The sequence below is a fragment of the Phocoena sinus genome, chromosome 19 (genome assembly GCF_008692025.1).
Source record: "Phocoena sinus isolate mPhoSin1 chromosome 19, mPhoSin1.pri, whole genome shotgun sequence".
Lineage (NCBI taxonomy): Eukaryota > Metazoa > Chordata > Mammalia > Artiodactyla > Phocoenidae > Phocoena > Phocoena sinus.
Genome location: NC_045781.1, coordinates 52,197,430 through 52,221,800, shown reverse-complemented (window position 1 = coordinate 52,221,800; position 24,371 = coordinate 52,197,430). Strand labels below are relative to the sequence as shown.

General features: G+C 46.3%; 1 protein-coding gene across 1 annotated transcript in view; it reads left to right on the top strand.

Moving 5' to 3' along the window:
* The window catches only part of PKD1L2 (polycystin 1 like 2), an 83,042-nt gene that overhangs the window by 10,062 nt on the left and 48,609 nt on the right, over positions 1-24,371 (top strand). The window contains 10 exon segments of the mRNA XM_032614834.1: positions 1,525-1,551; positions 1,764-1,896; positions 10,857-11,086; positions 13,049-13,279; positions 13,282-13,452; positions 15,649-15,726; positions 18,133-18,182; positions 19,911-20,028; positions 21,543-21,750; positions 23,604-23,721. Of these exon segments, the coding sequence (XP_032470725.1) occupies positions 1,525-1,551; positions 1,764-1,896; positions 10,857-11,086; positions 13,049-13,279; positions 13,282-13,452; positions 15,649-15,726; positions 18,133-18,182; positions 19,911-20,028; positions 21,543-21,750; positions 23,604-23,721 (1,364 nt within the window).

Sequence of the window (24,371 nt, the reverse complement as noted above, 5' to 3'; positions counted from 1 at the left end):
GTAGACATTGCCACATTACCCTCCAAGATGGCTGTATCGAGTTCATTCCTATCACAGTGTGAGTGCAAATTTCCCCTCAAGCTGGGACGCCACATTATGCCATTGTCCAACCAATTAATCGGTCAGAACGGCAAATTCTACCGAGTCCGTGAGTAATGGTTCAAGGAACTCTGAAGGGGAAAGATGAGTCAGAGAAGGTTGGGGTCCCCAGGGGCCATCCAGGAGAGCGGGGTCCTTGGGGACAGGAGGAAGAGGGCTGCACGGAGGAGAGGATGCAGGAAGGGGGGGTGGCACTAGTTTGCAGAACACACTTGGGTGGAATAAGAGTGAGCAGGGTGTCTTGTTCCATTTTCTGGGAAGAGAGGCCACATGGTTTGGCAGCACTTTCCGTTTGGTGGTTTTGCTCCTGGACAAAGGGTGCCCTTGGAGATCTGCCAGTTGCAGCCCTGCTGTCATCAGACAGACGGGTAGCTTAGGGGTAGGGGGGTGAGTTGGGTCTGGCTACCACATGGACCAGATTTTCTGTCCTGACTTTGATTTCAAATATCTTGTCCCTCGTGAATCGGTGGGTTCTGATCACCGTCAGTTTCTGATTTCTGAAGGGAAGGACTTCATCCAGCAGTATCCCCTGCCCCCCAGCTCCTGCCTCTGTGCCCAGAAGGACCTGCTGCACCCTGAGTTTCCTCGGATGATCACGAATCCGTACCAATCAGGACCACAGTGGCTTTCTGACCAGCTCAAGAAAGTCCTTTTCATTTGCATTCAGGTCCTTACATATTTTCCCTTCTCATTTAAGTCAGAAACCAAAAGACTGTGCTGCACCCATCAGCCCATGGCTGGGTGAACCGCCACAGATTCTACCCCTCACCCCATCCTCCAGGCCAACTTGTGAAGCTCAAATTTGTAAAATTTAATGTGCACTAAACTGCTAACGATGATTCATCAGCCACCCTAGCCAAGGAGATTTTCCTAAAGGTGCTTTGCCTCTTGCCTTTTTAATCATTATAAAATACACTTAGACAATCAATGGATCCTGGTTAAATAAATTAGGGTACATCGTGCAGCTATTAAAGAGTATAAGGCAGCTCTAACTGAATTCATATAGAACAATCTCCAAAATATTCTAAGTGAAAAAAATGGAAGGTGCCAAATAGTGAACAGAGCACCATTTGTATAAACAGAAAAGTATGTACATGCTTGTGAGTGTGTAGGTATCTCTGGAAAGAGACCCAGGAGACTGGTAACAATGGCTGCCTCTGGGGAGCAGAACTGGGGGACTGAGGGGTAGCAGTCGGGGAGGACTTTCTTTTCACTGTAGACCCTTTTGTACACTTCAGATTCTGTATCTGGGTCATGTATTACCTAGGAATGAAAAATAAAATTCAAAAGAACTTTAAAAAGTAAAAATTTTAAGACTTTAAAAGCCCCACTAAAGATAAAGGTCAGGTAGATAGAAGAAAGTAGGTTTTAAACAGAAACATCTGCTTTGCAACAGCAAATGGTATTTTGAGTTTTGATGTGCAGGCCTGAAGCTGATGGTGGGCAATGAGAGTTTCATCTTTTTTTTTTTTTTTTTTTTGCAGTACACGGGCCTCCCACTGCTGTGGCCTCTTCTGTTGCAGAGCACAGGCTCCGGACACGCAGGCTCAGCGGCCATGGCTCACGGACCCAGCCGCTCCATGGCATGTGGAATCCTCCCAGACCAGGGCACGAACCCACGTCCCCTGCATCGGCAGCTGGACTCTCAACCACTGCGCCACCAGGGAAGCCCAAGAGTTTCATCTTTCACAATGTCACCATTTCCCTTACATGGCTCCTCTGTCCCTACATTGGAAACCTGTCCTGTATAATTAATATGGGGGATGGCCACACTTTTGATCCCTACTACCCCACAAGGTAAGAGGAATTTCTGAGTCTTGAGAAAAAAATGTATCAGTCAGTTTCTGCTTCATAACAAAACACCACAAAACTTAGTGACTTACAATAATAGTTATAATTTTTCATGGTTCTTTGGATCAGTTAGGTGTCTTTTCTTGTCTGGACTACCTCAGCTGGATGGCCTAGGAAGGCCTCATTCTTTTGTCTGGCAGTTAGCTGGATGTCAGCTAGTGGCATGTGTCACTCATCACCCAACAGGCTAGCCTAGGCTCATCTGCATGGTGGCAGAAGAGTTTCCAGCAGGGAGTGAAAGCAAGGCCCAATGTGTAAGCATTTTTCAAATCACTACTTGTGTCACATTTTCTAATGTCCCATTGACCAGAGCAAGTTCCATGGCCAAGCCCACACTGAACAGGTGGAGAAACAGTCTCCACCTGTTGGTGGAAGGAGAGGCAGAGTCACAGTACAAAGGGGCATACATATGGGAATGGGAGGAATGGTGCTCACAGGTTTTCTCAATGGAGAAGGTCACTCAAACAGTCATGGAGAGCTGGGTCCTTTTAGCTCGGCTCTGCGGAATCTCCCGAGTCACTGTCCAAGGAGTCAGTAACGGGGTGAAGAAGATGCTCACCTGCGTGTACGAATGTTTTTTGTTGATAAGGATAATAAAAATAATAGTAGCAATATTAATAACAGTCCAGCTAAGCAGCTTTCACACCCAATCTCACTTAATCCTCACAACAACCCCATGAGCAGGAGCTACTCTGTCCTGAATAACAGCCACTCACCATATGAGCTGCTGGGCCCTTGGAATACAGCTGCTCTCAACTGAGATGTGCTGTAAATGTAAATGCACGTGGGATATTGAAGATGTAGCTCCCTTCCCATGAAAGAATGTAAAATATCTCACTAAGTGATGTTTTGATACTGATTACACATTGAAATGATAGTATTTTGGATCTACTGGGGTTAAGGAAATAATTTTTTAAAATTAATTTCACCTGCTCCTTCTCACTTTTTTCAGTGTGACCATTAGAAAGTTTACAATGACACACGTGGCTCACACAGTTTCTGTTGGACAGTGCTGAACTACATAATCATCTTGTTTTACAGACAAAGCTACTGAGGCTTCAAGAGGTCCAGTAGCACTGCCCAAGCCACGCAGCTGGTGAGTGACAGCATAGCCAGGCAAGCCAGGGCTGCCTGGAATCAAAGCTCAGGCTCTTAGGCTCTTAGGCCCTGTTGGAGAACACAGCACGCAGCATCGGGGCCCAAGGGCACCAGACGCTGCATCCTCCAGGGAAGAGTAGCTCCCCAAGCTGATGGCAGCTGAACACAATTCATAACATTTCAAAGTCCTACCTGGGCCTGGAATAAGCTCCATTCTACCCTGCTGGGTGCCCCAGCTAAAGGGGTACCCCAACAGTTCCAGATCCTCCTTGGCATCTGGCTCATTTCAGAGAAATCAAGGATCCCCACGAAATCATGGAGGCCCATAAGCACCTCTCCTAACCCTGAAACATCTCTGGTTCTACTCTGTGTGGGCTAGAGGTTCTGAATTCAGCCCTGTGGGTGCCTGCCATTCCCAGAAGGCCTGGGTGGGCTGGGGCAACCCGGGGACCAACCCGGTCCACAGTCCAAATCTGATCCTGTGAGTGCGGGTCTCAAACTCAGAAGTCCTCTGGGGTCTCAGGCATTGTGCCATGCCGCAAAATAAAATGTGTCCAGAGGCTGGGGTTCTTATCCTAGATACGATGTGAGACCCAGAGACGATCTCTGGGTTTCCATTTCCTTCCCTATCACATTTATATTGATGGCGATCTTAACTGTTTCACAGAGTAAAATGAGAAATTAAATATGAAGTTGCTTTGGAGAAAAAAAAGGTTTAAGTGATAGAAATACCCATGGCATTATTCTGCAGGTTTCTTCCCGTTTGCTACCATTTCATCGATAAAACAAGAAATGCTGGGGCTTCCCTGGTGGCGCAGTGGTTGAGAATCTGCCTGCCGATGCAGGGGACACGGGTTCGAGCCCTGGTCTGGGAGGATCCCACATGCCGCGGAGCAACTGGGCCCGTGAGCCACAACTGCTGAGCCTGCGCTTCTGGAGCCTGTGCTCCGCAACAAGAGAGGCCGCGATAGTGAGAGGCCCGCACACCGCAATGAAGAGTGGTCCCCGCGCCCTGCAACTAGTGAAAGCCCTCGCACAGAAACGAAGATCCAACACAGCCAAAAATAAATAAATTAAAAAAAAAAAAACAAGAAATGCTAAGTTACATAGTCTTTCAGCCCCCAAATTTTATACAAATTGCATTTGGCATAAGTCAAAATTGACTGACTGTAGCCCTGCTAAGTTCTGTAGTTACACAAGGACATTTCAGTAATATACAAATGTAGTTAAAAACTGGAGCAAATGGGACAAAATGCAAATATTTGTCCACTCTGGAGGTGAGTCCAAGGGTGTTTATCATATTACTCTCTGGAATTCTCTGTGTGATTAAATGTTTTCATAATCTAAGAGAAACAGCAATAAACAATGCTTTACATTTGCAAACCCTCTGGGCATTTGCTGTAAGTGAAAGCTACTGCATTTTCTTTTCTCTTTTGAAAGAAATAAATGGTGATACCCTCCACCATCACTCCAACCCGATAACCCAATTTTGTCTACTGTAAAGATCTGTTAGACCTTGAAACTACCCACTCACCTTCTGCTATCATTTTTATTAACATTGGGAGATATATTTCTGATGCTTTCTTATCAGCACTAGCAGCCTCAGAACTCAGTTTACAGTGTGAAAAATGGCATGAATTTTAAGTATACAGAAGTCACATACTTCGTGCAAACGTCACTATGCTTTTTTAAAATGTGTTTGTACGGACTCCTACTTTTGCTTAACTCCTCATTAGGCTAACAGGTGAATTTTTCAAATCGGACTCTGTCTCCACCCTAGATAAATCACATGAGCTAATGGATAGGATTCAACCTCAAATAGAAACAGCGTAAGAAGTCAAAGGATTTCTCCTTTAAAAGCTCCTTCTAGCCTTGCACTCCCCATGTCTTGTGTTCATTTGCATGGCAAGCTGTTTTGTTTCTCTGTTTGTCGTCGGAAACTTTCTACATTTCTGAAATTATATGATGTGCCTATAGACACAATTTGAATAAAGTGAAATTTGTCCAAGTCCAGCGTTGGGTAATTCAGCGCCACCTACTGACAGATCTGGGTATTGCCATAATTCTTGGGTCTTTATTTTGAGTCACCTCTGGACAGAGCTGAGTCTGGGGGACCTCTCATTAAATTGTATCATATTCACGTCAAGTATCAAAGCAGTGTATACAAACCAGTAAGTGATGGAATTTTGAAGTAATTTTTCAACTTTTTATTGAGGCATAAGATATGTATAGAAAACTGCACAAAAAGATACAGCTCAATTAATTTTTAGACAATAAACACATCCATGTAACCAGCACCTAGATCAAGAAACAAAACATGACCCAGTACCCAGAAATCCTCCACGGGCCGCCCCCCCCACAAGGATACTGATTTCTAACATCATCGACTACTGTGACCTGTGTTTGAAATTTTTATAAATAGAATCGTAAAGTATATTTTCTCTTGTGTCTTACTTCTGCTCAGTATGTTTTTTTTTTTTTTTTTTTTTTTTTTAATTTATTTTATTTATTTATTTTGGCTGCGTTGGGTCTTCGTTGCTGCGTGTGGGCTTTCTCTGGTTGTGGCGAGCGGGGGCTGCTCTTCGTTGCGGTGCGCGGGCTTCTCATTGTGGTGGCTTCTCTTGCTGCGGAGCACAGGCTCTAGGCACACGGGCTTAGTTGCTCTGCGGCATGTGGGATCTTCCCAGACCGGGGCATGAACCCGTGCCCCCTGCACTGGCAGGCGGATTCTTAACCACTGCGCCACCAGGGAAGTCCCTGCTCAGTATGTTTTTGAGATTTATGCATATTGCTGTGTATAACTGTGATTTCTTCTTTCTCACTGCTGTATAACATTCTGTTGTATGAATATTCCTCAACTTATCCATTCTAGTGTTGATACGCATTGGGGTGGTTTCCCATTTGTACTATTACAACTTGTGCAACTGTGAACATTCTAGTACATGCCTTTTCATGCACATATGTACACATTTCTGTTGGGTTTATACCCAGGAGTGGAATTCCTGGGTCATAGGATCATTAAATTTAAGTTGTTGTCTCCATTGCTTTGTACTCCAAGCACAGCTTCTCTTTGTTGGCAGCAGTTACTAAACCACTTTGCACTCTTTTCTCTTGGGTGAGATCACTGGGTGACAAATCAAGAAAAATCCATTTCTCTGCTTTTTAGTCCTGGGCAATTTCAGTTGGCACCAGAGTTTAGAGAATGGAATAAATTGCTTCTTCCAGACAGATTGCTGAAAAACAGGTAGGATTCAAGGCCATCTTCACATTTCTACAGTTAGTCTCCTTGTTCTGAACTCTACATGGTTTGATACTAATAATGGCCACTCCAACATTCTTTTGATTAGTGTTTGCTGTTACATCTTTCTTCCATCCATTTACTTTTTTGTTGTTGTTGTTAACTGTTTTCTCAAAGTGATTATTTTAAAAAAATTTTTATTGGAGTATAGTTGTTTTACAATGTTGTATTAGTTTCTACTGTATAGCAAAGTGAATCAGCTATACGTATACATATATCCCCTCTTTTTTGTATTTCCTTCCCATTTAGGTCACCACAGAGCACTGAGTAGAGTCCCCTGTGCTATACGACCATCCTTTTACTCTTAACCTATCTATATTGTCATATTTAAAGCGGGCATCTTATAGACAGCATACAGATGAGTCTTGGTTTTTTAAAATCTCATCTGGCATAATAATTGGTATGTTTAGATTGTTTACAATTAATGTAATTATTGATATAGTTAGATTTAGGTCTACTATTTTGTTATCTGTGTTCTGTTTGCACCCTCTGTTTATTTTCCCCCACTCCTCTCCTTTCTTCCCCTCTTTTGGATTATTTGAATATTTTCAGCATTCCATTTTAGCTTACCTATTGGCTTTTTTGGTTATTTTTCTTTGTATTACTTTTTAAATAGCTTCCTTGGGGATTACAATATACATATCTAACCTTTCACAATCTACTTAGAGTTAATATTTTCCACTTCAGGTAAAATGTTATGGCCTTACCAGCATATAGTTTCCTTTGCCTGCCATCTTTTATGTTATAATTGTCAGTTGTAGGATTTTTACATACATTGAAAAGCCCTTTCAACAGTCATACATATATTAAAGAACTTAAGGGGAGAAAAATAGGCTACATTTACCAAGATATTTACCTTTTCTTGCACTCTCTCTTCATTCCTGAAGTTTCGAGTTTCCCTCTGATATCATTTCCCTTCAGCTGGAAAAACTTCCTTCAAATTGCCTTTTTCATTTTTTTCTAAAATAAATTTGTTTGTTTATTTATTTATTTATGGCTGTGTTGGGTCTTTGTAGCCGCACACGGGCTTTCTCTAGTTGTGGCGAGCAGGGGCTACTGTTCGTTGCAGTGCACGGGCTTCATCATTGCGGTGGCTTCTCTTGTTGTGGAGCACGGGCTCTAGGCACATGAGCTTCAGTAGTTGTGGTGCACGGGCTCAGTAGTTGTGCCTCATGGGCTCTAGAGCACAGGCTCAGTAGTTGCGTCACACGGGCTTAGATGCTCCACGGCATGTGGGATCTTCCTGGACCAGGGCTCGAACTGCACTGGCAGGCAGATTCTTAACCACTGAGCCACTGGGGAAGCCCAAGCATTTCTTTTAAAGTAGATTTTGCAGCAACAAAGTCTCTTACAGAATTTCTTCATTCCTGAGAATGTCTTTATTTTGATTTAATTCCTGGAAGATATTGTTGCTGGCTATAGAATTATGTGTTGACAGCTCTTTTCTTTCAGCACTTTGAAGATGTCATTCACTGTCTCTGACCTCCAGTTTCCAAAGAAATCTACAGGCATTCAAATCACTGTTTTCTCTACATGTAGTGTATCACTTTTTTTTCAGACTGATCTCAAGATTTTTTTTATCTTCAATTTTGTCCCGAGGGTAGTCTGGGTCATGGTACTGCACAGTGAGTAAAGAAAACAAAAACCCCGAGAGAAACACCCTCTGTTTAGCCAGAGAACCAGAAAAAGGGCCCCAGTGAGTCTGAGACTACAGAGGAAATACCCACTTTTGTTTTGTGTTAGTCTTTTTTTTTTCTCTCCTGTACCTACCCCAGGCTGTCCTCTCTCTTGGAGCCTCACTGACTGTGTGGGGTGATGCAGACCCCAAAATCCCTAAGAGAAAACTAATCTTTCTATCCAGAGGATCCATGGAAAGGGGCCTGTGGGAGCTGGAGATTGTGGGGAAAGTCCTGAAAAGGAGAGATGCAGAGAAGATGATTCCCTAATTTTGTTCCCACACTTCACTATATGTGTGGGCAAAGTTTTCTTTAAGGTTTTTTTTGTTTTGTTTTTGTTTGTTTGTTTTTTACATTTGGGGTTTCACAGAACTTCTTGAATCTTTAAATTTATGTGCTTTGTCAAATCTGGAAAGTTTTCAGCCATTATTTCTTCAAATATATTTTTCTACAGCAACCTCTTTCTTCTCTCTGGTGCTCCAATAACACAAATGTTTTATCTTTAGATATTGTTACACAGATTGCTGACATTCTGCTCATTTTAAAAATTTTTAATATTTTTTTCTCTATGTTCTTTAGATTGGATAATTTCTCTTGCTCTGTCTTCAAGCTCACCGACTTTTCCCTCTGCCATCTCAATTCTGCTATTGCATCCAACCAATGAATCTTTTATTTCAGACATTGTGTTATTAATTTCTAAAATTTCCCCTTGGCTCTTGTTAATAGTTTTGGCTTCTCTGCTGAGAATGTCTAGCTTTCCATTCATTTCAAGAGAGTTTCCTTTTACTTCATGGAGCATAGTTATAATAGTTGGGTTAAAGTCTTTGACATTTTAATATCTGAGTTACCTCAGGGTTGACATCTACTGATTATGTTTTCCCTTGAAATTTGGCCACATTTTCCTGGTTCTTTGTGTATCAGGCAATTCTGGATTATATTCTGAACATTTTAGGTAGTAGGTTCTGACACTCTGGGTCCTTTTAAGAATATTCTGGAAAATGTTAATTTTTTCTTGTCTGTTTGTTTTGTTTTAGCAGGCAACCAACCCAGTTAGGTTCAGACCACACATTCTGACTTGCCTTCTGTGAGCAGTGGTTCCCATTCCAGTTCAGTTTCCAAAACCGTCAGGGTCTGTTCCATTCATGTGCCACTTGGGGTGCTGGTTTACGCTGTACTTTAGTCCAAGAGGCCTTTGCTATATTTCTTTGGGTCTGTTCTGCACATGTGCAGTTTCTGGGTGAACTCATGATTCATGCTGGGCCATACACAAAATTAGGGAATCATCTTCTCTGCATCTCTCCTTTTCAGGACTTTCCCCACAATCTCCAGCTCCCACAGGCCCCTTTCCATGGATCCTCTGGATAGAAAGATTAGTTTTCTCTTAGGGATTTTGGGGTCTGCATCACCCCACACAGTCAGTGAGGCTCCAAGAGAGAGGACAGCCTGGGGTAGGTACAGGAGAGAAAAAAAAAAGACTAACACAAAACAAAAGTGGGTATTTCCTCTGTAGTCTCAGACTCACTGGGGCCCTTTTTCTGGTTCTCTGGCTAAACAGAGGGTGTTTCTCTCGGGGTTTTTGTTTTCTTTACTCACTGTGCAGTACCATGACCCAGACTACCCTCGGGACAAAGTCAAGAGATAAAGGAGATTAAACAAACAAACAAACAACAACAACAACAAAAAACCCCCCACAAAAAAAAACCCAGAAAGAAAACAGGAAACTCCCGTCTTTATGGATGATAAAACTTCTTAAAGTTTTGACTTTCACCCGCAACCTGCCTACTGTTTTTTACTTTTCAGGGTCCTTGGGTAGTTTCTTTTTGTGTTCTGCCCAGGTTTTTAGTTGTGATTAATGGAAGAAATAGGCTATAGTGGGCTAACTCCATCTTGGCCGGCACCAAGAATCAGGTTACTGTTCTCCAAGCTTTATCACAACTGTATCCATTTGTTAACTATTTCTCAAGCCCTCACTATGTGCTAGGCTCTGTGCTAGATGCCAGGTATAAAGGGAGAACTAGACAGACACTGTCTGCGCTGACAGCCCCACAGGGAAGCATGACAGTAAATAAGCGAGCACAAAAGGGATGAGTGTCACCTAGGAGAAGCAGCAAAGCTATGGCAGTTATAAAAGAATCTAAGAAGACACCCCTGAGGAGGTGAAGTTTAAGCTGAGAACTGAAGGAAGAGCAAGCGTATGAGCAAAGGGATGGGCAAGAGGCTTCCCTGTAAAGAGCACTTCTGGGCCTTGGGGTGGGGAAGAAGTGACATGTTCTATGAACTGGAAAGAGGCCTGAGCTACCAGTATAGTTACAGAAGGGGAGTGTGGCAGGAGCTGAGGAGGAGGACAGGAGGGGAGGTCACATGAATCTTCTGGGGCCATTTGAGAGATTTTAAATTAGTCCCCTTGGGAAAATGAGAAGCAAAACATACTCACAATTTTGATATGTTTGGACTCATCCCACTTTACAAATGGGGAAAACAAGGCCCAGAAAGGTAGGCTGGGGCATAGTATTTTACAGATGAAGCAAGAAGGCCCAGAGAGGGGGTGTATATGAGCCACAGAGGGAGAAAATGGCAGACAACGGACTTGCAGCCAAGCATTCGACTCCCTAATTAGTCAGAGCTATTTCTTCCATTTCTCACCTGCTCCAGGAGTCTCAGTGTAACCTTCACAAACACAGAGAGCGTGGCTTGGTCGTGTACCACCTTTTTCTTCATTGTTTTTTATCTTTGCAGAGCGGGGGAGATGTATGGTGGGAGTGCACACATGCACACATGTGAATGCGCGTGTGTGTGAGCCCAACACTGGTAATGTTTCTGACCGTTGTTGGCAGTTTGTCCAGCAGCGTTTTCCACCAGTTCACAGCCCCTGGGGAATTCACCGTGTTTGTCGAGTGTACAACCAGCCAGTGGAACGTGATAGCTCAGAAGCAAGTGACGATGTGAGACAAGATGGAGAGGCTCTGTGTGACTGGGTGTTCTGGCCTGTCCACATCAGGAACCAGCCCTCTCTGCTGGGCAGTCTTCAGGGACCCTCTGTGGATTCAGGTGGAGCTTGATGGAGGTGAGTTTGCAGAAATGGTCAAGGTCAAGGCAGCCTTGATTTGCCCCCAATCTATCCATCTAGCTCCCAGGCTTCAATAAATACTAACAGCAAACACTTATGGAATTAGTTTCTTAGCCACTCATTTATTTAGTACCTAGGGTATACCAGGAACTGGTCTAAGTGCTTATATAGTAGCCCACCCAATACATTTTACGGAGGAAGAAATGGAAGGAAGGTTGAGAAATTTGGCCAAAGTCGCAAGGCTAGTAAGCTAGTGAGAGCAACCATCCTTCTGAAGACCATTTGCATGCCCCTAGTCCCATCACAAGACTTGAACTTCCAAGCCATTCCCTGTTGGGGGAATGTGAATCTCAGCACAGCCAGCATCGACCAGCTTGACACAATCACATTGCCCCCAGTTAGGGCTGGTAATCAACTACAGCAGCTGTTATGGCTGGTGTCCGTGCTGATTGCTCACAGTTTCTCTTCTGATTGGCCACAGAGGCCATTCTGATTGGCCATCATGTCCATTTTGATCAGTCAACGTATCCATTCTGATTTGTCATGGCATCTATTCTGATTGGTCATAGCAATATTTCTCATTGGTCACAACGTCCATTCTAATTGGTCACAGCATCCATTCCGATTGGTCACAGTGTCCATTCTGATTTGTCAGAACATCATTCTACTTAGCTGGTGCCCATGCAGTTTCAGTTGTTAAATATTTTGAATATCACCCCTTCTGTCAATAGACTCTCCCATCCTCACCGAAGGCAGTATCTTTCCTCAAGGCACAGGTCCCGTCTGAGATCTGGACAGAGACCTGTTGATATAAACTGAGTGGCACAGAGCTGTGGAGGTAAGGACATGTCTCAGTCCAACCTCATACCACCCAGAGCCTCACTCAGAGCAGTAACTTCATGGATCTATATCGGGACTTTAAACACCGTGCTTGGGGCTCCTTTCTGTTCTGGTGTGCTTGTTGGCTGAAGATAGCTTGCTAGGTGCACCTGGAAAAACTTAAGATAATCTTTTTTCACTCTACAAATATAATTGAGTGATTACTCTTTGTCAGGTATGGGGGGGAGGCAGCAATAAACATGGAAGTCAGGGTTCCTGTTCTCAGAGGGCTTACGTCAACACCATCAGCAGCAACCGTAGCATCACTCAAACAAGAAATATACTAGCTTGGTTTCTATTGGAAAGAATCCTAATTTAGTGGTTTAAATCATATTTTTTAAGAGTCAACCACAATATTTAGCATCCAGCGAGGATAACCAGCCCCAGTCTGTAAGGGAGCCCCACCTTAATGTGAACAGGCTGAGTTCTCTCGTTGGGCAGGGTTTCAGGCAGTTAGTCATGGAGATGGAAAGGGCTTCACTGCTTCGACTCAAGACAAGACTGGAGGCTAATTCTCATGCATAAAAACCAGCCACACCCTTAAGAGATGCTACCTTTTGAGCCTTCCTCGCCACAAGGATATCTCTATCAACAAAATGTTCTGAGGTTTTTACTACAAACTTTTAAGTTTACGGTAACACACGCATAGTATGAATAATTAGAGGGACTTCCCTGGTGTCCAGTGGTTAAGACTCCGCGCTCCCAATGCAGGGGGCCCGGGTTTGATCCCTCATCAGGGAACTAGATCCTGCATGCTGCAACTAAGAACCCACACGTGACAACGAAGATCTTGTGTGCTGCAATTAAGACCCGGCGCAGCCAAATAAATAAAATTAAATAAATAAAATAATTAGAATATGCAGGTGAGCAGAGAGGGCCCTGAAAGAAAAATCACTCATGAACCCAATACTCAGAGATAATCCGTTTTAATATTTGGGTGGGGAGGATATATCCTTACATATGTCTTTATATCCATATCTATGTCTATATGTGGAATCTGACTTTACAACTGGAGTCTGAACTACCTCAGTATAATCTACTGCATGACTGACATTCTTAAATGTGTCTTACTCCACCTAGGAACAGGGGTGACTTACACTGTGCTGTCAGGTAACACAACCCTGGCTGAGTTCACCATGCAGAGGGGCCCGCTCCCCTACAGTGTGACCCTGGATGGAGCAGTCCAGCAACGGATGGGCCCAGGGATGCACCACTTGGAGATCTGAGCCACCAGCAACACCACCACCTCTGCCCCCTCCAGAAACATCACCATCCACTTCGTGGAGCCCCTGTCAGGCCTGCAGGCCTCCTGGGCTCTGGCAACTTGGAGCTTGGACAGGACCTACTGGTCAATGTCTCGGCGGCTCACGGTATCCCGGAGAGGCTGAACTTTGAGGTGGCAGGACTCAATGCAACCTTCTCCCATGAGAAAGAGAGCCTTGGGGGGCCATTTGGGACTTACCACGTGGCAGTTCCTCTTGAAGGTACTTGGAGTTTGTGGCTCCCCTTCCAAACCTCCCTCCTCTTCCCTTCCTGACTTGGTGTCCAGGGTTCTGCCAGCCAGTTTTTCAGTGTGTCCCAGACAAAAAGAAGGTTCACAGCATCCAGCCTGGGTCACAAAATAAGGAAGAGACAGATATTACTTGCAGTTATAGAACTTATAGTCACAGGGATTCTCAACTTTGGCACTTCTGACATTTGGGACCAGATAATTCTTTGTTGTGGGGACTGTCCCGTCCACTGTAGGATGTTTAGCAGCATCCCTGGCCTCGACCCACTGGGTGCCAGTAGCCCCAGCCCCCAAGTCATGACAACTACAGATGTCTCCAGACATTGCCAACTGTGCCCTGGGGAGCAAAATCACCCCCACTGAGAATCACTGGAAGAGAGCGGGAGTACTTGGATTTCTTCCATCATTTCTAGAGGAGAATGTGTTTTGGGAAACTGCAGTCCACGCCCTGCGGGGGAGAGATGGGTAAAAACTAAAGGGTGGGAGAGAGAGGAACAAGAGAGGAGGTATCAGGAGGCTGCCTGGAATAGAGATAGGGCAGCAGACCGGCTGGCACCAGCCAGGGCAGGAGGCCACAGCTGACGTGCATTTAATCTGGAAAGAACAGAGTGTCTCTGAAGGCAGTGCGGTGAGGTCAGCAGGCAGGAAAGTGATGAAGGTGGCAGAGTCTCCAGCCCACCCAGGTCCGCTACCCTGGACCTCAGGGGTGTGTGAGAAAGGGGGTAATGATGTGCAGGTATGGGCTACCATGCCCTCAGCAAGGGATGTGGCAAAAGAGATGGCAGAAGGAATGACAGAGTCAAGAAGAGAAACATCGCAATTTTGCCAGGTACCAAAGGTACAGTTTGGAACAGGAAGAATCTGGAAATGAAATGGAACGACAATGGCAAATATAATAAAGAGGCTGTAATTCAAATGCAAATTAATTTTTGTCTCCTATAAAAGCTACTTGGTAGGAGATAAGAGATAAAATCTCCATACACCCTGTGACTTTGGGGCTCTCTCTTAGATGATAAGCAGCCTTTTCCTCCCCATGAGAAAAACAGACTGGATACCTCCAGGGATGAAGGGAGTGAGGGGGGAAGGAAAGGGAACCAGGTAGGACAGGAAGGTGCTCACTTGGTGGCGCTGGCCTTGCTCTCACCGCCCAGCAGATGTTTGCAGCCGCCTCTCGTAGGAGCTTCTATGGGCTCTTGAGGCTCATAGACAACTGACAACTACAGATGTCAGACAACTACAACTACTGAGAATAGACAACTACAACTACTGAGAATAAGAATTCACTCAGTCCGGGGCTCTCCTGTCACCAACAGGGTCCCTTTCTCTGTTCTCCTCGTTCTCTCTAGCCTCTCCACCGCCTCCCCGCTGCCAAGGCTAACATCGGGTCCTTAGAAAATTCTCACCCAGTCCTCGGCTGCTTCCAGCCGACTGTAGTCATTTCCCAAATGCAGAAATGCTGCCTTTCCTCTCTCCCCTTCCCTCTCCTCCACCCGTCATAGATCATTTCAAGGGCATGAGTAAGGAACCTGTCCATGGGGGTTCCCAGCCTCAAAGAACACATACCCAGCTCACCAAGGGCCCTCTCTGAAGACCTTCTCTCCAGGCTTGAGAAGAGAAGGTAGCACCCACCACCTCTTCCCCATGAGGGAGGCAGGGGGGCGGGGATACTCATGTAGCAGCGGCTCTCTCCAAGTCTTCTGACAAATCCTCCTCTCCCCTCCCCACTCTCTCGACCCTTTTAAAACCGTGTCATGGGCCTCCTTCTGCTGGAATCTCCTCTCTCATCTGGCAAATGAGCACCTGCTCATCCTTTGAACTTCAGCTCTAGCCCCTGCCCCACCTCATTAACCATTTCTTTCTCCCCCAAGGTAGAAGCAGACCCCCAACCCCATACCCACACTGCCTTCCATGCCGATTCCCACACTGGAGTGTCCCACATGCCTACTAGACCATAAGGCCTTGAGGACAAGGACCATGTTTCATTCATCTCTGTGTCCCCAGAGCCTTGCACCATGCCTGGCATACATCAGGGATACATTAAATTCTTTGATGATGAAAGAGTCAGATACTGCCATCAGAGGACTGGAGAAGCACAGGCTGGGAGAACTGTCTCAGAGCAAGTTAAACAATTTATTACAATGCCCATAATTCTCCACCCTTTGCATTGCAGGCACCTTTCTGGTCACTGTGCTGGTGCGGAACGCCTTCTCAAACTTGAGTTTGAAAATTGGAAGCATCACTGTCACAGGTAAGAATTTTCTGCAAGGGGGTATAAAACTTGTGACCAGGAGTTTAGGGCATTGCACTTCCTCGGGAATCTAGTGAGGGGGCCCTCAAAACAGAGCTTTGAATGCTTATTTTGTTTCACAGATATTAAGAATTCTCTGGTTACTCTACATAGGCAATAATGTAAGCAACAGAACATCCAACCATTGATACAGAATTCTAAAACATTCAAATTTGTATTCGTTACACTGCTTTAGGCTTCAAATAATAGAAAGCCCAACATAAGTGGCTTTAAGTTCAAGTCTTATTATCTTACATAACTAAGAAGTTAGTTCCAAGGTTGGTTCAGTGGCTCAGTGTCACCAGCGAGGACCCAGGCTCAGTCTGTCATTCTGCTCTGCCATCCTCAGAGCTTTCGCTTGGTCCTTAGGCTTGTGTCTCATGCAATCAAGATGGCTGCCGCAGTTCCAGACATCACCTGTTAACCCAGCATTATCCAGCAGCAGCAGAAACCCATGTCCCCCTGTGCATCTCTTTATATTAGGGAAAAAAATCTTTCCCACTAGTCCCCAGCAATCTTCCCTTTAGGTACCATTGGCCAAAGTTGGGTCAGGTGCCCAGCTGTAAGGGATGCTGGGAATCCAGCATTTTTAGGCTCTGTGGGAGAAGATGGATTCTGACAGCCGAGAGGAGGAGCAGGGTATTGGCTGTTGGTAGGCAGCCAATAGTAGATGTCACTGTCTTTAAATTCACCTTGACTGTGTTTGCCCGGACTTTTGAGTAGCAAGAGAAAGAAAAGCAGTTCAAAATGGCTCAAGCCAAAGGAAATTTTATCAACTCAGAAAATAAAAGTCCAGGGTTTAGGCACAGCAGGATCCAGCCACTCAGTGTCTTCGGAAATCTGCCTCTCTCCATCTCTTTGTTCTATGTTGGCTTCAGTCCGACTCCCTCTTCCCAAGTAGTAGCAAGATGGCTGCAGGCTTCAGTCCTTAACCCCAGAGGAGAAAGAGCATCTCTGTGTTGATATTTTCAGAACAAGTCCTGAGGCTGCCTCTCACTTGTCTAAGCTTGGTTCATGGTCCCTCCTAGACCTGTTGCTGAGACCAGAGGGGAGCGGTACTCAGGGCAGACCAGGATCACACGTCCACCCCGGAACATGACGTAGGATCAGATTCACCCAATGGACTGAGGGTGGGGAGGGATGGTTCCCCAGGGAAAATATCATCTGTAAGTGCCATTATCAAAAGAAGGGGGCGGGGATGCCTGGACGGGGGAAGAAAATATGAGATGTCCGTTCTACTTACTGTCCACAGTCCTCCTAGGAGTTTCCACGTATGGAATTTGAGGTCCAGGGAGGTTAATTGACTTTGCAAAAGTCACTCAGCTAATTCATGGCAGGATCAGGGTAGCAACAATTTCTCTGGATTTCTTCATTCAGGGTTATTGGACCATCTTCCTTCTTACGGTTAAGAAAGATCTCTGTGTCTGGCATTTTAGCTTTGTTTTGTATGATTTTACAGACCTTCAAACTTATCATTGTGAGAATAAGAATTCACTGACAGGGAATTCTTTAAAGATCAGTAATACCCTGATCTTAAAACCTCCAAGTCACCAGGGCCTAGTCAATCACATGGAATGACCAACCCTAAGTGCTTAACTTAATCACGACACTTTAATTAGCTATTAATCAAACTCACATTTCAATATCTTCAGAGCATATCAGCTGAGAGTACCTTTTCCATTTTTTTTAACTTGACACACTCATATTCTTTACAGATGAATAGATGACAAAGCGCTAATATATACAGCACAGCATTCGGTCCTCCTGGAGCTTTGAGAAATAAGGGCTGCCTTCAGCCTTCTTTACGGATGAGGCACCTAAGACTCAGAAAGAGTAACTAACCTGCCGAGGTTTGCACAGCCATTAAGACACCAGTGAATGGATCCAGAAACACACCATGGCGTGCTGAGTCCAGCTCCTACCAGCCTGCCAGAGCTGGTTGTGCCCATCTCTCCCACTATGCATTCAGTGAGGTCACCTTGGTATCCTGAAATCTGCCTGTATGGGAACATTTGCACCACAGAAAATAGCATATGAGATGAGGGCTCCGCACCCTCACCCTTCAACTGGCAGGTAAACATTAATGGCGAACAGCTGCAAGTCTGACCTTAATCTTGTTCTACCGGCCACTGGCAGCTGTCCGCCTCTTTCTTACCTGCCAAAGAGGTGTCTATAGCCCAGCTGTGAACATGACGGTTTTGCTTTTGACCCATTTCCTACAACCTGAATATTCTCTGCGTGTCCCTAAACCATTTCCAAAGACAGGCAGATACTCCCAGGGCATCGTCAGTGTACGCTCTGACTCTGCCCTTTGGCGACCTTATAAACACCACCAACGTCTGACACCCATCCCCACTGTGTTCATAGCTCCTTTCAGTCTCCAAGAACCACCTGGAACAAAGGCTCAGGAAAAGAATGTGAGTATTTTTTTTAAAACACTTAACCTCACAAGAAAAAGATGTCTAAGTACTCTGTTTTAGTTTTGAATTTGGGCTTTTTGGGGCTAACAGCAGAGCACTAGCAATCACTGAGGCTTCTTCTGTTTAAAAAGAAACCCAGAGGGATTGAAATCAAATGAAGCACGCCCTCTAACCACAACAGCAGCATGTTATAAATCAATAAGAAGTTATCTAGGATACGTAGATATCTCTCAGACATCTTGGAAATTAAACAGCACACGTCTTAAAAAAAAGATCAATGGGTCAAACGAAAAAATCACAAGGATATTTTAAAATATTTTAAGTGATAATGACAATACAACCTATCCAAATTTCTGGGATACAGCTAAGGCAGTGCTCGGATGGAAATTCATGGCTTTTAATGCTTCTATGAGAAAAAAGGCCCAGGTCTTTTGGTATTTATAGCAAGACTAAGTCTTTGACTCCTTGCTGTTGACATTGCTCATGCATGCATTTATTCAATAACAAGATTTATTGTGCCTCTACAATGTTCAAGGATTGGTATTAGGGGCTGGGGAAACAATGGTGAATAAACAGGTGGGGTCCCTGCCTTCAGGAAGCTTAGTGGGTGAGACTAACTCACAAGTTAGCATATAATTAAGAACTGTGATGCATCTAACTAGAACCAATACAGTAGAGTGACAGCAACTAACAGAGGGTGGACTAGCAAATGTGATCAGACACGGGCTCTTGAGAGGTAACATTTAAGTGGGGACCTGAAGATAGGACAGTCAGCCATCCTGGAAGCAGAACACGAGCTGTCTAGGTATGTAGATGAGAAGGCCCTGAGGCCTGTTGTTGGAGGCGGGGAGGATGTAGGAGATTATAGAGACGGACAGAGGCCAAATCACATGGGGTCTCAGGTGCCAAGGCAAGGGGGTTGAGTTTTATTCTCAAACCAGAGAGACCCCTGGGGACTGAGTTCTGCCACAGCCTCCTGTTATTCCCAGGACAAGCCCTCTGGGCCTGAGCTGTTTAACAGGTCTAACCAGAACTGATCCTGGAACACACCACATGCCTGCCAACCCCTTTCCTTGAATCCATGTGCTCTCCATCGTTGCCCCAGCTCACCCTCACTCCTCCTCCTTCCCCGGCTCCATAGCCCTGGGGTCCTGTCCTCTGGGAAGGTTGCCCTGACACCAGCTGTCTGCTGTGTAGAGGTAATAGCTCCGCACTGTCCTCTGCTCCAGACACAAGAGGAAGCGCGTCACTCGTTTTTCTCATCTGATCCACAGCAGCCCCAGGAGTCAGACACTGTCAAACCCTTAGGGGGAACAGATGTTCTCAACCTACTTCCTCCCTCATCTATTATCACGATCCCCTGAGCCCTCTCTATCGCAGCAGTTAGCACTCTGCATTTTAATTGTTGGGTTCCTTGTCTGTCAGACTAGATATAAGGGCGGGGGCTGAGTCTCTATTCCTCTATCTCCAGGCCTCAAGCACTGGGCCTGGCCCAGAGCAGGCTCTGTTAATGCAGCTGAACGCGTGATGAACCCTTGGCACCCAGCCCGCACTCGTCCTAGTCACTTACCCAGTGATCCATCCCCTGCAGGCTAGGGGGATCAGACAGGTCTGTCTCCACTCCATGCCTCACACTGTGGCCACCCCTGGCACAGGCTGCTCTGGGGCGCAAGGTGGGGTGCCGGCTGTGGAGGGCGTCTCACCAGCCAGCTGCTTTTTCCGCAGAGAGATAGAGGGGATGTGGAGCTGTGCGTGGAACCCGGTCAGTACTTGGATCCTTTCACGACAGTGACTCTGGGCTGGCCAGATAGTAACATGGACTTTCGCTTCCAGTGGGCACGTGGTAGGTGACCTTAGAACTCTGAACCGTCCTATCTCACCATGGAGTGATGGACAGCGGTCAGCTTTTGCTGCTCTTTTTCTTAACCTTCACATCAGGATTACTCACGCTTGACCTTTTGTGTGCCTTGTATGTGCCAGAGGTTGTGAATTCCATAGAAATGGGAGGTGGGTGGAAGCAGTGGCAAACCACGATGCGGGTGGCCCTGAAGGCAGGCAACCAGGAGAGGCACTATCTGTAGAGAATTTAGGAACAACAGTTAAACCCTAAAACCCAGCCTGCTTTTTTATTGTCACCACAAACAACATTAGTGGTAAAATACTCCTCCCCTCTTGGACTGAACCCCTCTTTTAACCTCCACGCTCTTGGTATGCCACTGAGAAGATAGTTTAGAAGGAGGAAGTGATGAGGCCTTTTCTGACAAACCAAGATGGTAGCACCGGTACTTATTTTTAAGAAATGGTTGTTCTCCTTTTTATACGGATATATCCTAGCTATCCACACACTCTTCTAGAAATAAAATGAATGCCATTCATACTGTACATATTGCTTTTGTTACCCTTTTTTTTCATTGAACAATGTATCCCACATATTTTCATGTCTTGGTATCTTCTTCTCCATCTTGATTTTCATAATAACTGCATAATAGACTGTCAAATTGCTGCATGATCATTTATTTACCAGCGCCCTCTTTTTGGACTTTGAGGTTGTTTCAAATTATTTGCCCTTATAAACAACGCTGTAATGAACATCCTTACAGTTCAATCTTTACTTGCGGCTGTGGTTACTTTCATAAACAAGTTCCCAGAAATGGAATAACTGGGTCAAAAGTCATGTAACATTTGAAGTCCTTTGATATTAATTGGTAAGTGCTCAGGACATCCTTCAGCATGTTAGTTCTTGTTATCTGAATTAATAGAGGATACAAATATAGGCTTTAGGTGATTGAGCTGATGACCTGACCCCAGGCATATCCTGTGAATGACTACACATCAGGGGTAGTTGGGGTAGTGGATACACATTAATCAACAGAGTTGAAGGGCAAAGGACACAGAGACTTACTGAATTGGTACAAAGCACGAGATGACATGCAGCGTCCCAGATAGAGATACAGCCTCCCAGGTCCCCAATGTACCACACAGAGACAAACAGCTGTGGACAATCACTTACACCAGGGACAAGAAGGCGCCTTCTCCCAGGCGGGGCTGTATATCCTCTGGGCGCTTCTCCTGCTCTGTGCTGGCCTCCTCACCAGTGCAAGTCACTGATGCAAAACAAGCCAACACATCCTGCAGGTTTGCTCAGAGTCTGGGTGAAGCGGGGGTCATTTCCCCAGAAACATTCTTCCGTGGCACCATTCCTTCAACCTGAAACTAAAAAAAAAAAATCTCTATTTGGAACCAATTTTCTTATCCATGACCCATTTCTTCTAAAAACCCCAAACCAGAAGGTAGCCACATGTGTCAAGTTCAAGGTGCCTGGGTGGATCACAGTGTTGGCCTACCTCTCTCTCTCAGGGCACTGCTGGGCTCAGTGGAGCGACTGTGTGGAGAGGCAGCTGCGCCGCACAGACCAGAGGGAGTTGGTAGTGCCACCGTCCCGCCTGCCGATGCCTGACTCTGCTGTTACCCTGCCCCTGGCAGTCTGGAGAGGCTGGGAGCTGGAGAACCTGGAGAAGTAGTGCCTCTGTGTGTCTGACCCCCTGGAACTCAGGCTGCGAGTCAGGTGGGAGCACCAGAGCAAATTCCCGCAGGGCTGCCATTTGGCCAACATGTACTGAGTGCCAGCTCTGGCTACACTGACTAATGGGTAGGACGTACAGTGGTGGGTAAAACCAGACCCAGTCTCAGTTCTCACTGGGGTTACTTGGTGATCAGCAGTGGTTCACACAAATGAATGGAAGGAGAGAGCACGCCTCTATGACAACTTCCCTGACTCGGGGTCAGGGAAGGCTGCCCTCAGCAGAGATGTGAAGACAGAAGAGGAATTAACTTGGCCAGGAAAAGGGAGGGCGGGAGACAGGACAGACAGTAAAGGGAGGGAGCATACAATAATCCGGAAGTGAAAGAGGCTGGTGTGGCTGGAGCATGGAGGAAGAGCAGGCAAGGCCTGGCTCCGGCAGGGCCTTGAGGGTTATGTCAGACACATGATTTCGGCCTTTATCCTAAGAGTTCTGGAAAGCCACCCAAGACTTTTAAGCAGGCTGGGAACATGATCACGTTTTGCTTCCAAACGCTCTGGTAGCAGGGTGGAGAAGTGGCTGGGGCGGGGTCGGGAGGCGGCGAGAGAGGACTCAGGGAGGTTGCTCAGGCACTTGCAGGAATCAAGGTGAGAGTTCAAGGTAGCGCGGCCATCAGCTGGGTCCCTAAAGGAAGCAGATGGCTCACTGAAATTGGGAACGGAGGGAAGTTGGACAAAGGGTCTATTTACAGACAAGGGCAGGGATAAGGGGATCAACCAGGGATGACAATGCAGGACTACAACAGGAGGAAGCCATTGTCCCTCTTAGGCCTGCAGGGGTAAGAGAAGGGGATGGCATCTCTGGAACCCCCTTGGGAGCTGCAGCTGCAGGAGAGGTGCCCCCGGCACGAGCTGTGGCCTTGGCCAGAGGAACACGGCCTCTGCCAACTGCAGTCCATTTGGTAGGGAACAGGGAAAGTGGTGAATAACTATCCCAACCTCTCTCCTCTCAATGCTCCCCACTGGCTGGGCCCACTGGCAGGTGTGGAGACTCGGTGATGCAGTTTATGGAGATCAGTCCCTGGCGCACAGAGCCACAGAGTTGATGGCAAGTGGGCTGCAGGGGCAAATGGAGAATGTCTGGCTCACTTGCACTAGGGTAGACGTGAAGACAGAAGTGGGGAGATTCGAGAGCTATTTTAAAGCTCATACTAAAAGGACTGGGGATGGGTTGGACACAGCAGGAGTCAGTGATCTCTCACTGGCTCATGTGAGGGAATATGACATTACACAGAAGGCCCAGGACTCGGGTCCAGACGTGTGGGCCCATGTTCCATCCCCCACTCAGGAGTTGTGTCACTGGGACTAATCACACAACTTTCTGAGCTCAGTTTGCTCGTCTGTGATATGGGGATTCTCATAGGGTTGTGGTCAGCACTGGCTAAGCTAATAACAATGGGATGTGGCATATGTGCTGTAAAATCACAGGATTCACTGATCATTATTAGCACTAGAAAGAATCATGGAAATTGACTGCTCTTATCCCCTCACTTTACAGGTGAGGAAACTGAGGCTCAGAGAGGTTAAGTGACTTGTGCAAAGCGGTCATTCACAAGTGGCAGGGGCGGGATTGGAGTCTAGGGTCCTCTCTCAGCCTCACACACTTTCCGTGTCATTCTCCTGTGCAGTTAATGAAATGGGAATTCAGGCAGGAATGAATCGCTTCATCTTCGTGACCTGGTTTTGGTTGGGGCAGAAGTTGTTTTTATTCCATCTTTCACTTGACAAAGCCATTTCCTACCTTCTCAAAGGACTTGAGAAGAACTGGACAAAAGACCAGGCGGGCGGCCACAACGTCTAAGGGAGCATCCCTGCTCCTTTCTCTGTCTCCCTTTCAGCTGTGAGAACTGCAGGCCAGTGAATGCCAGCAGGGGCGTTATGCTCAAGGTCACCGTGGGGGACAAGTCTGCAGCAGCCGTGTTCAGCTGGTATTTAGATGACACCCTGCTGGAGAAGGCGAGGACACTGGCAGCCTCTCAAAAACAGAAACGTCTTCCCACTTTGATTGACCAGACCTGAGTCACATGTCCAGGACTGAGCTGGGGGTTGGTCAACTCCACTCAGAGCCCGAGGAGTAGGAGTCGGGGGCTGGGGAGCATTGGTCAGAAGACAGAACGGATGCAGCGGAGCAGAAACAATAGGGAAACATCGCAGCAGATGCTGTGGGTGCCCAGCCCATCCTTACCAGGCTGATGCAGGCATCCCCCAGTTGCGATGGGGCGGCTGCTGGCCAATAACTGTGGGGTCTAACAGCCTAGCCCCCCGGGCTCTGAGTGAGACAATTTCTATGGTGCAGCTTATGCTCCAGAGCTCCCCATGGGATCAGGCTGAATGAAGCTGGATGCCTCCCGAAACCACTTCTTTGCCTTGTTTCATTCTCCACCCCATTCGGCTTCCCTCCCTGCCCTCCTGGTTTTGCCTGAGAGCCCTCCCTCATAAATGCCCTGCACACAAATCCTTGTCTCAGACTCTGCTTCCAGGGAACCTGGCCAAGGACAAACACTCTAACGCGGCTGGAGATGAGCTATTTGGGCTGACCTCAGGAAAGCAGGTGATACTGCCGTCCATCCATTGGAGACAAATCCGAAAGGCCTCCCAGGGTCAGA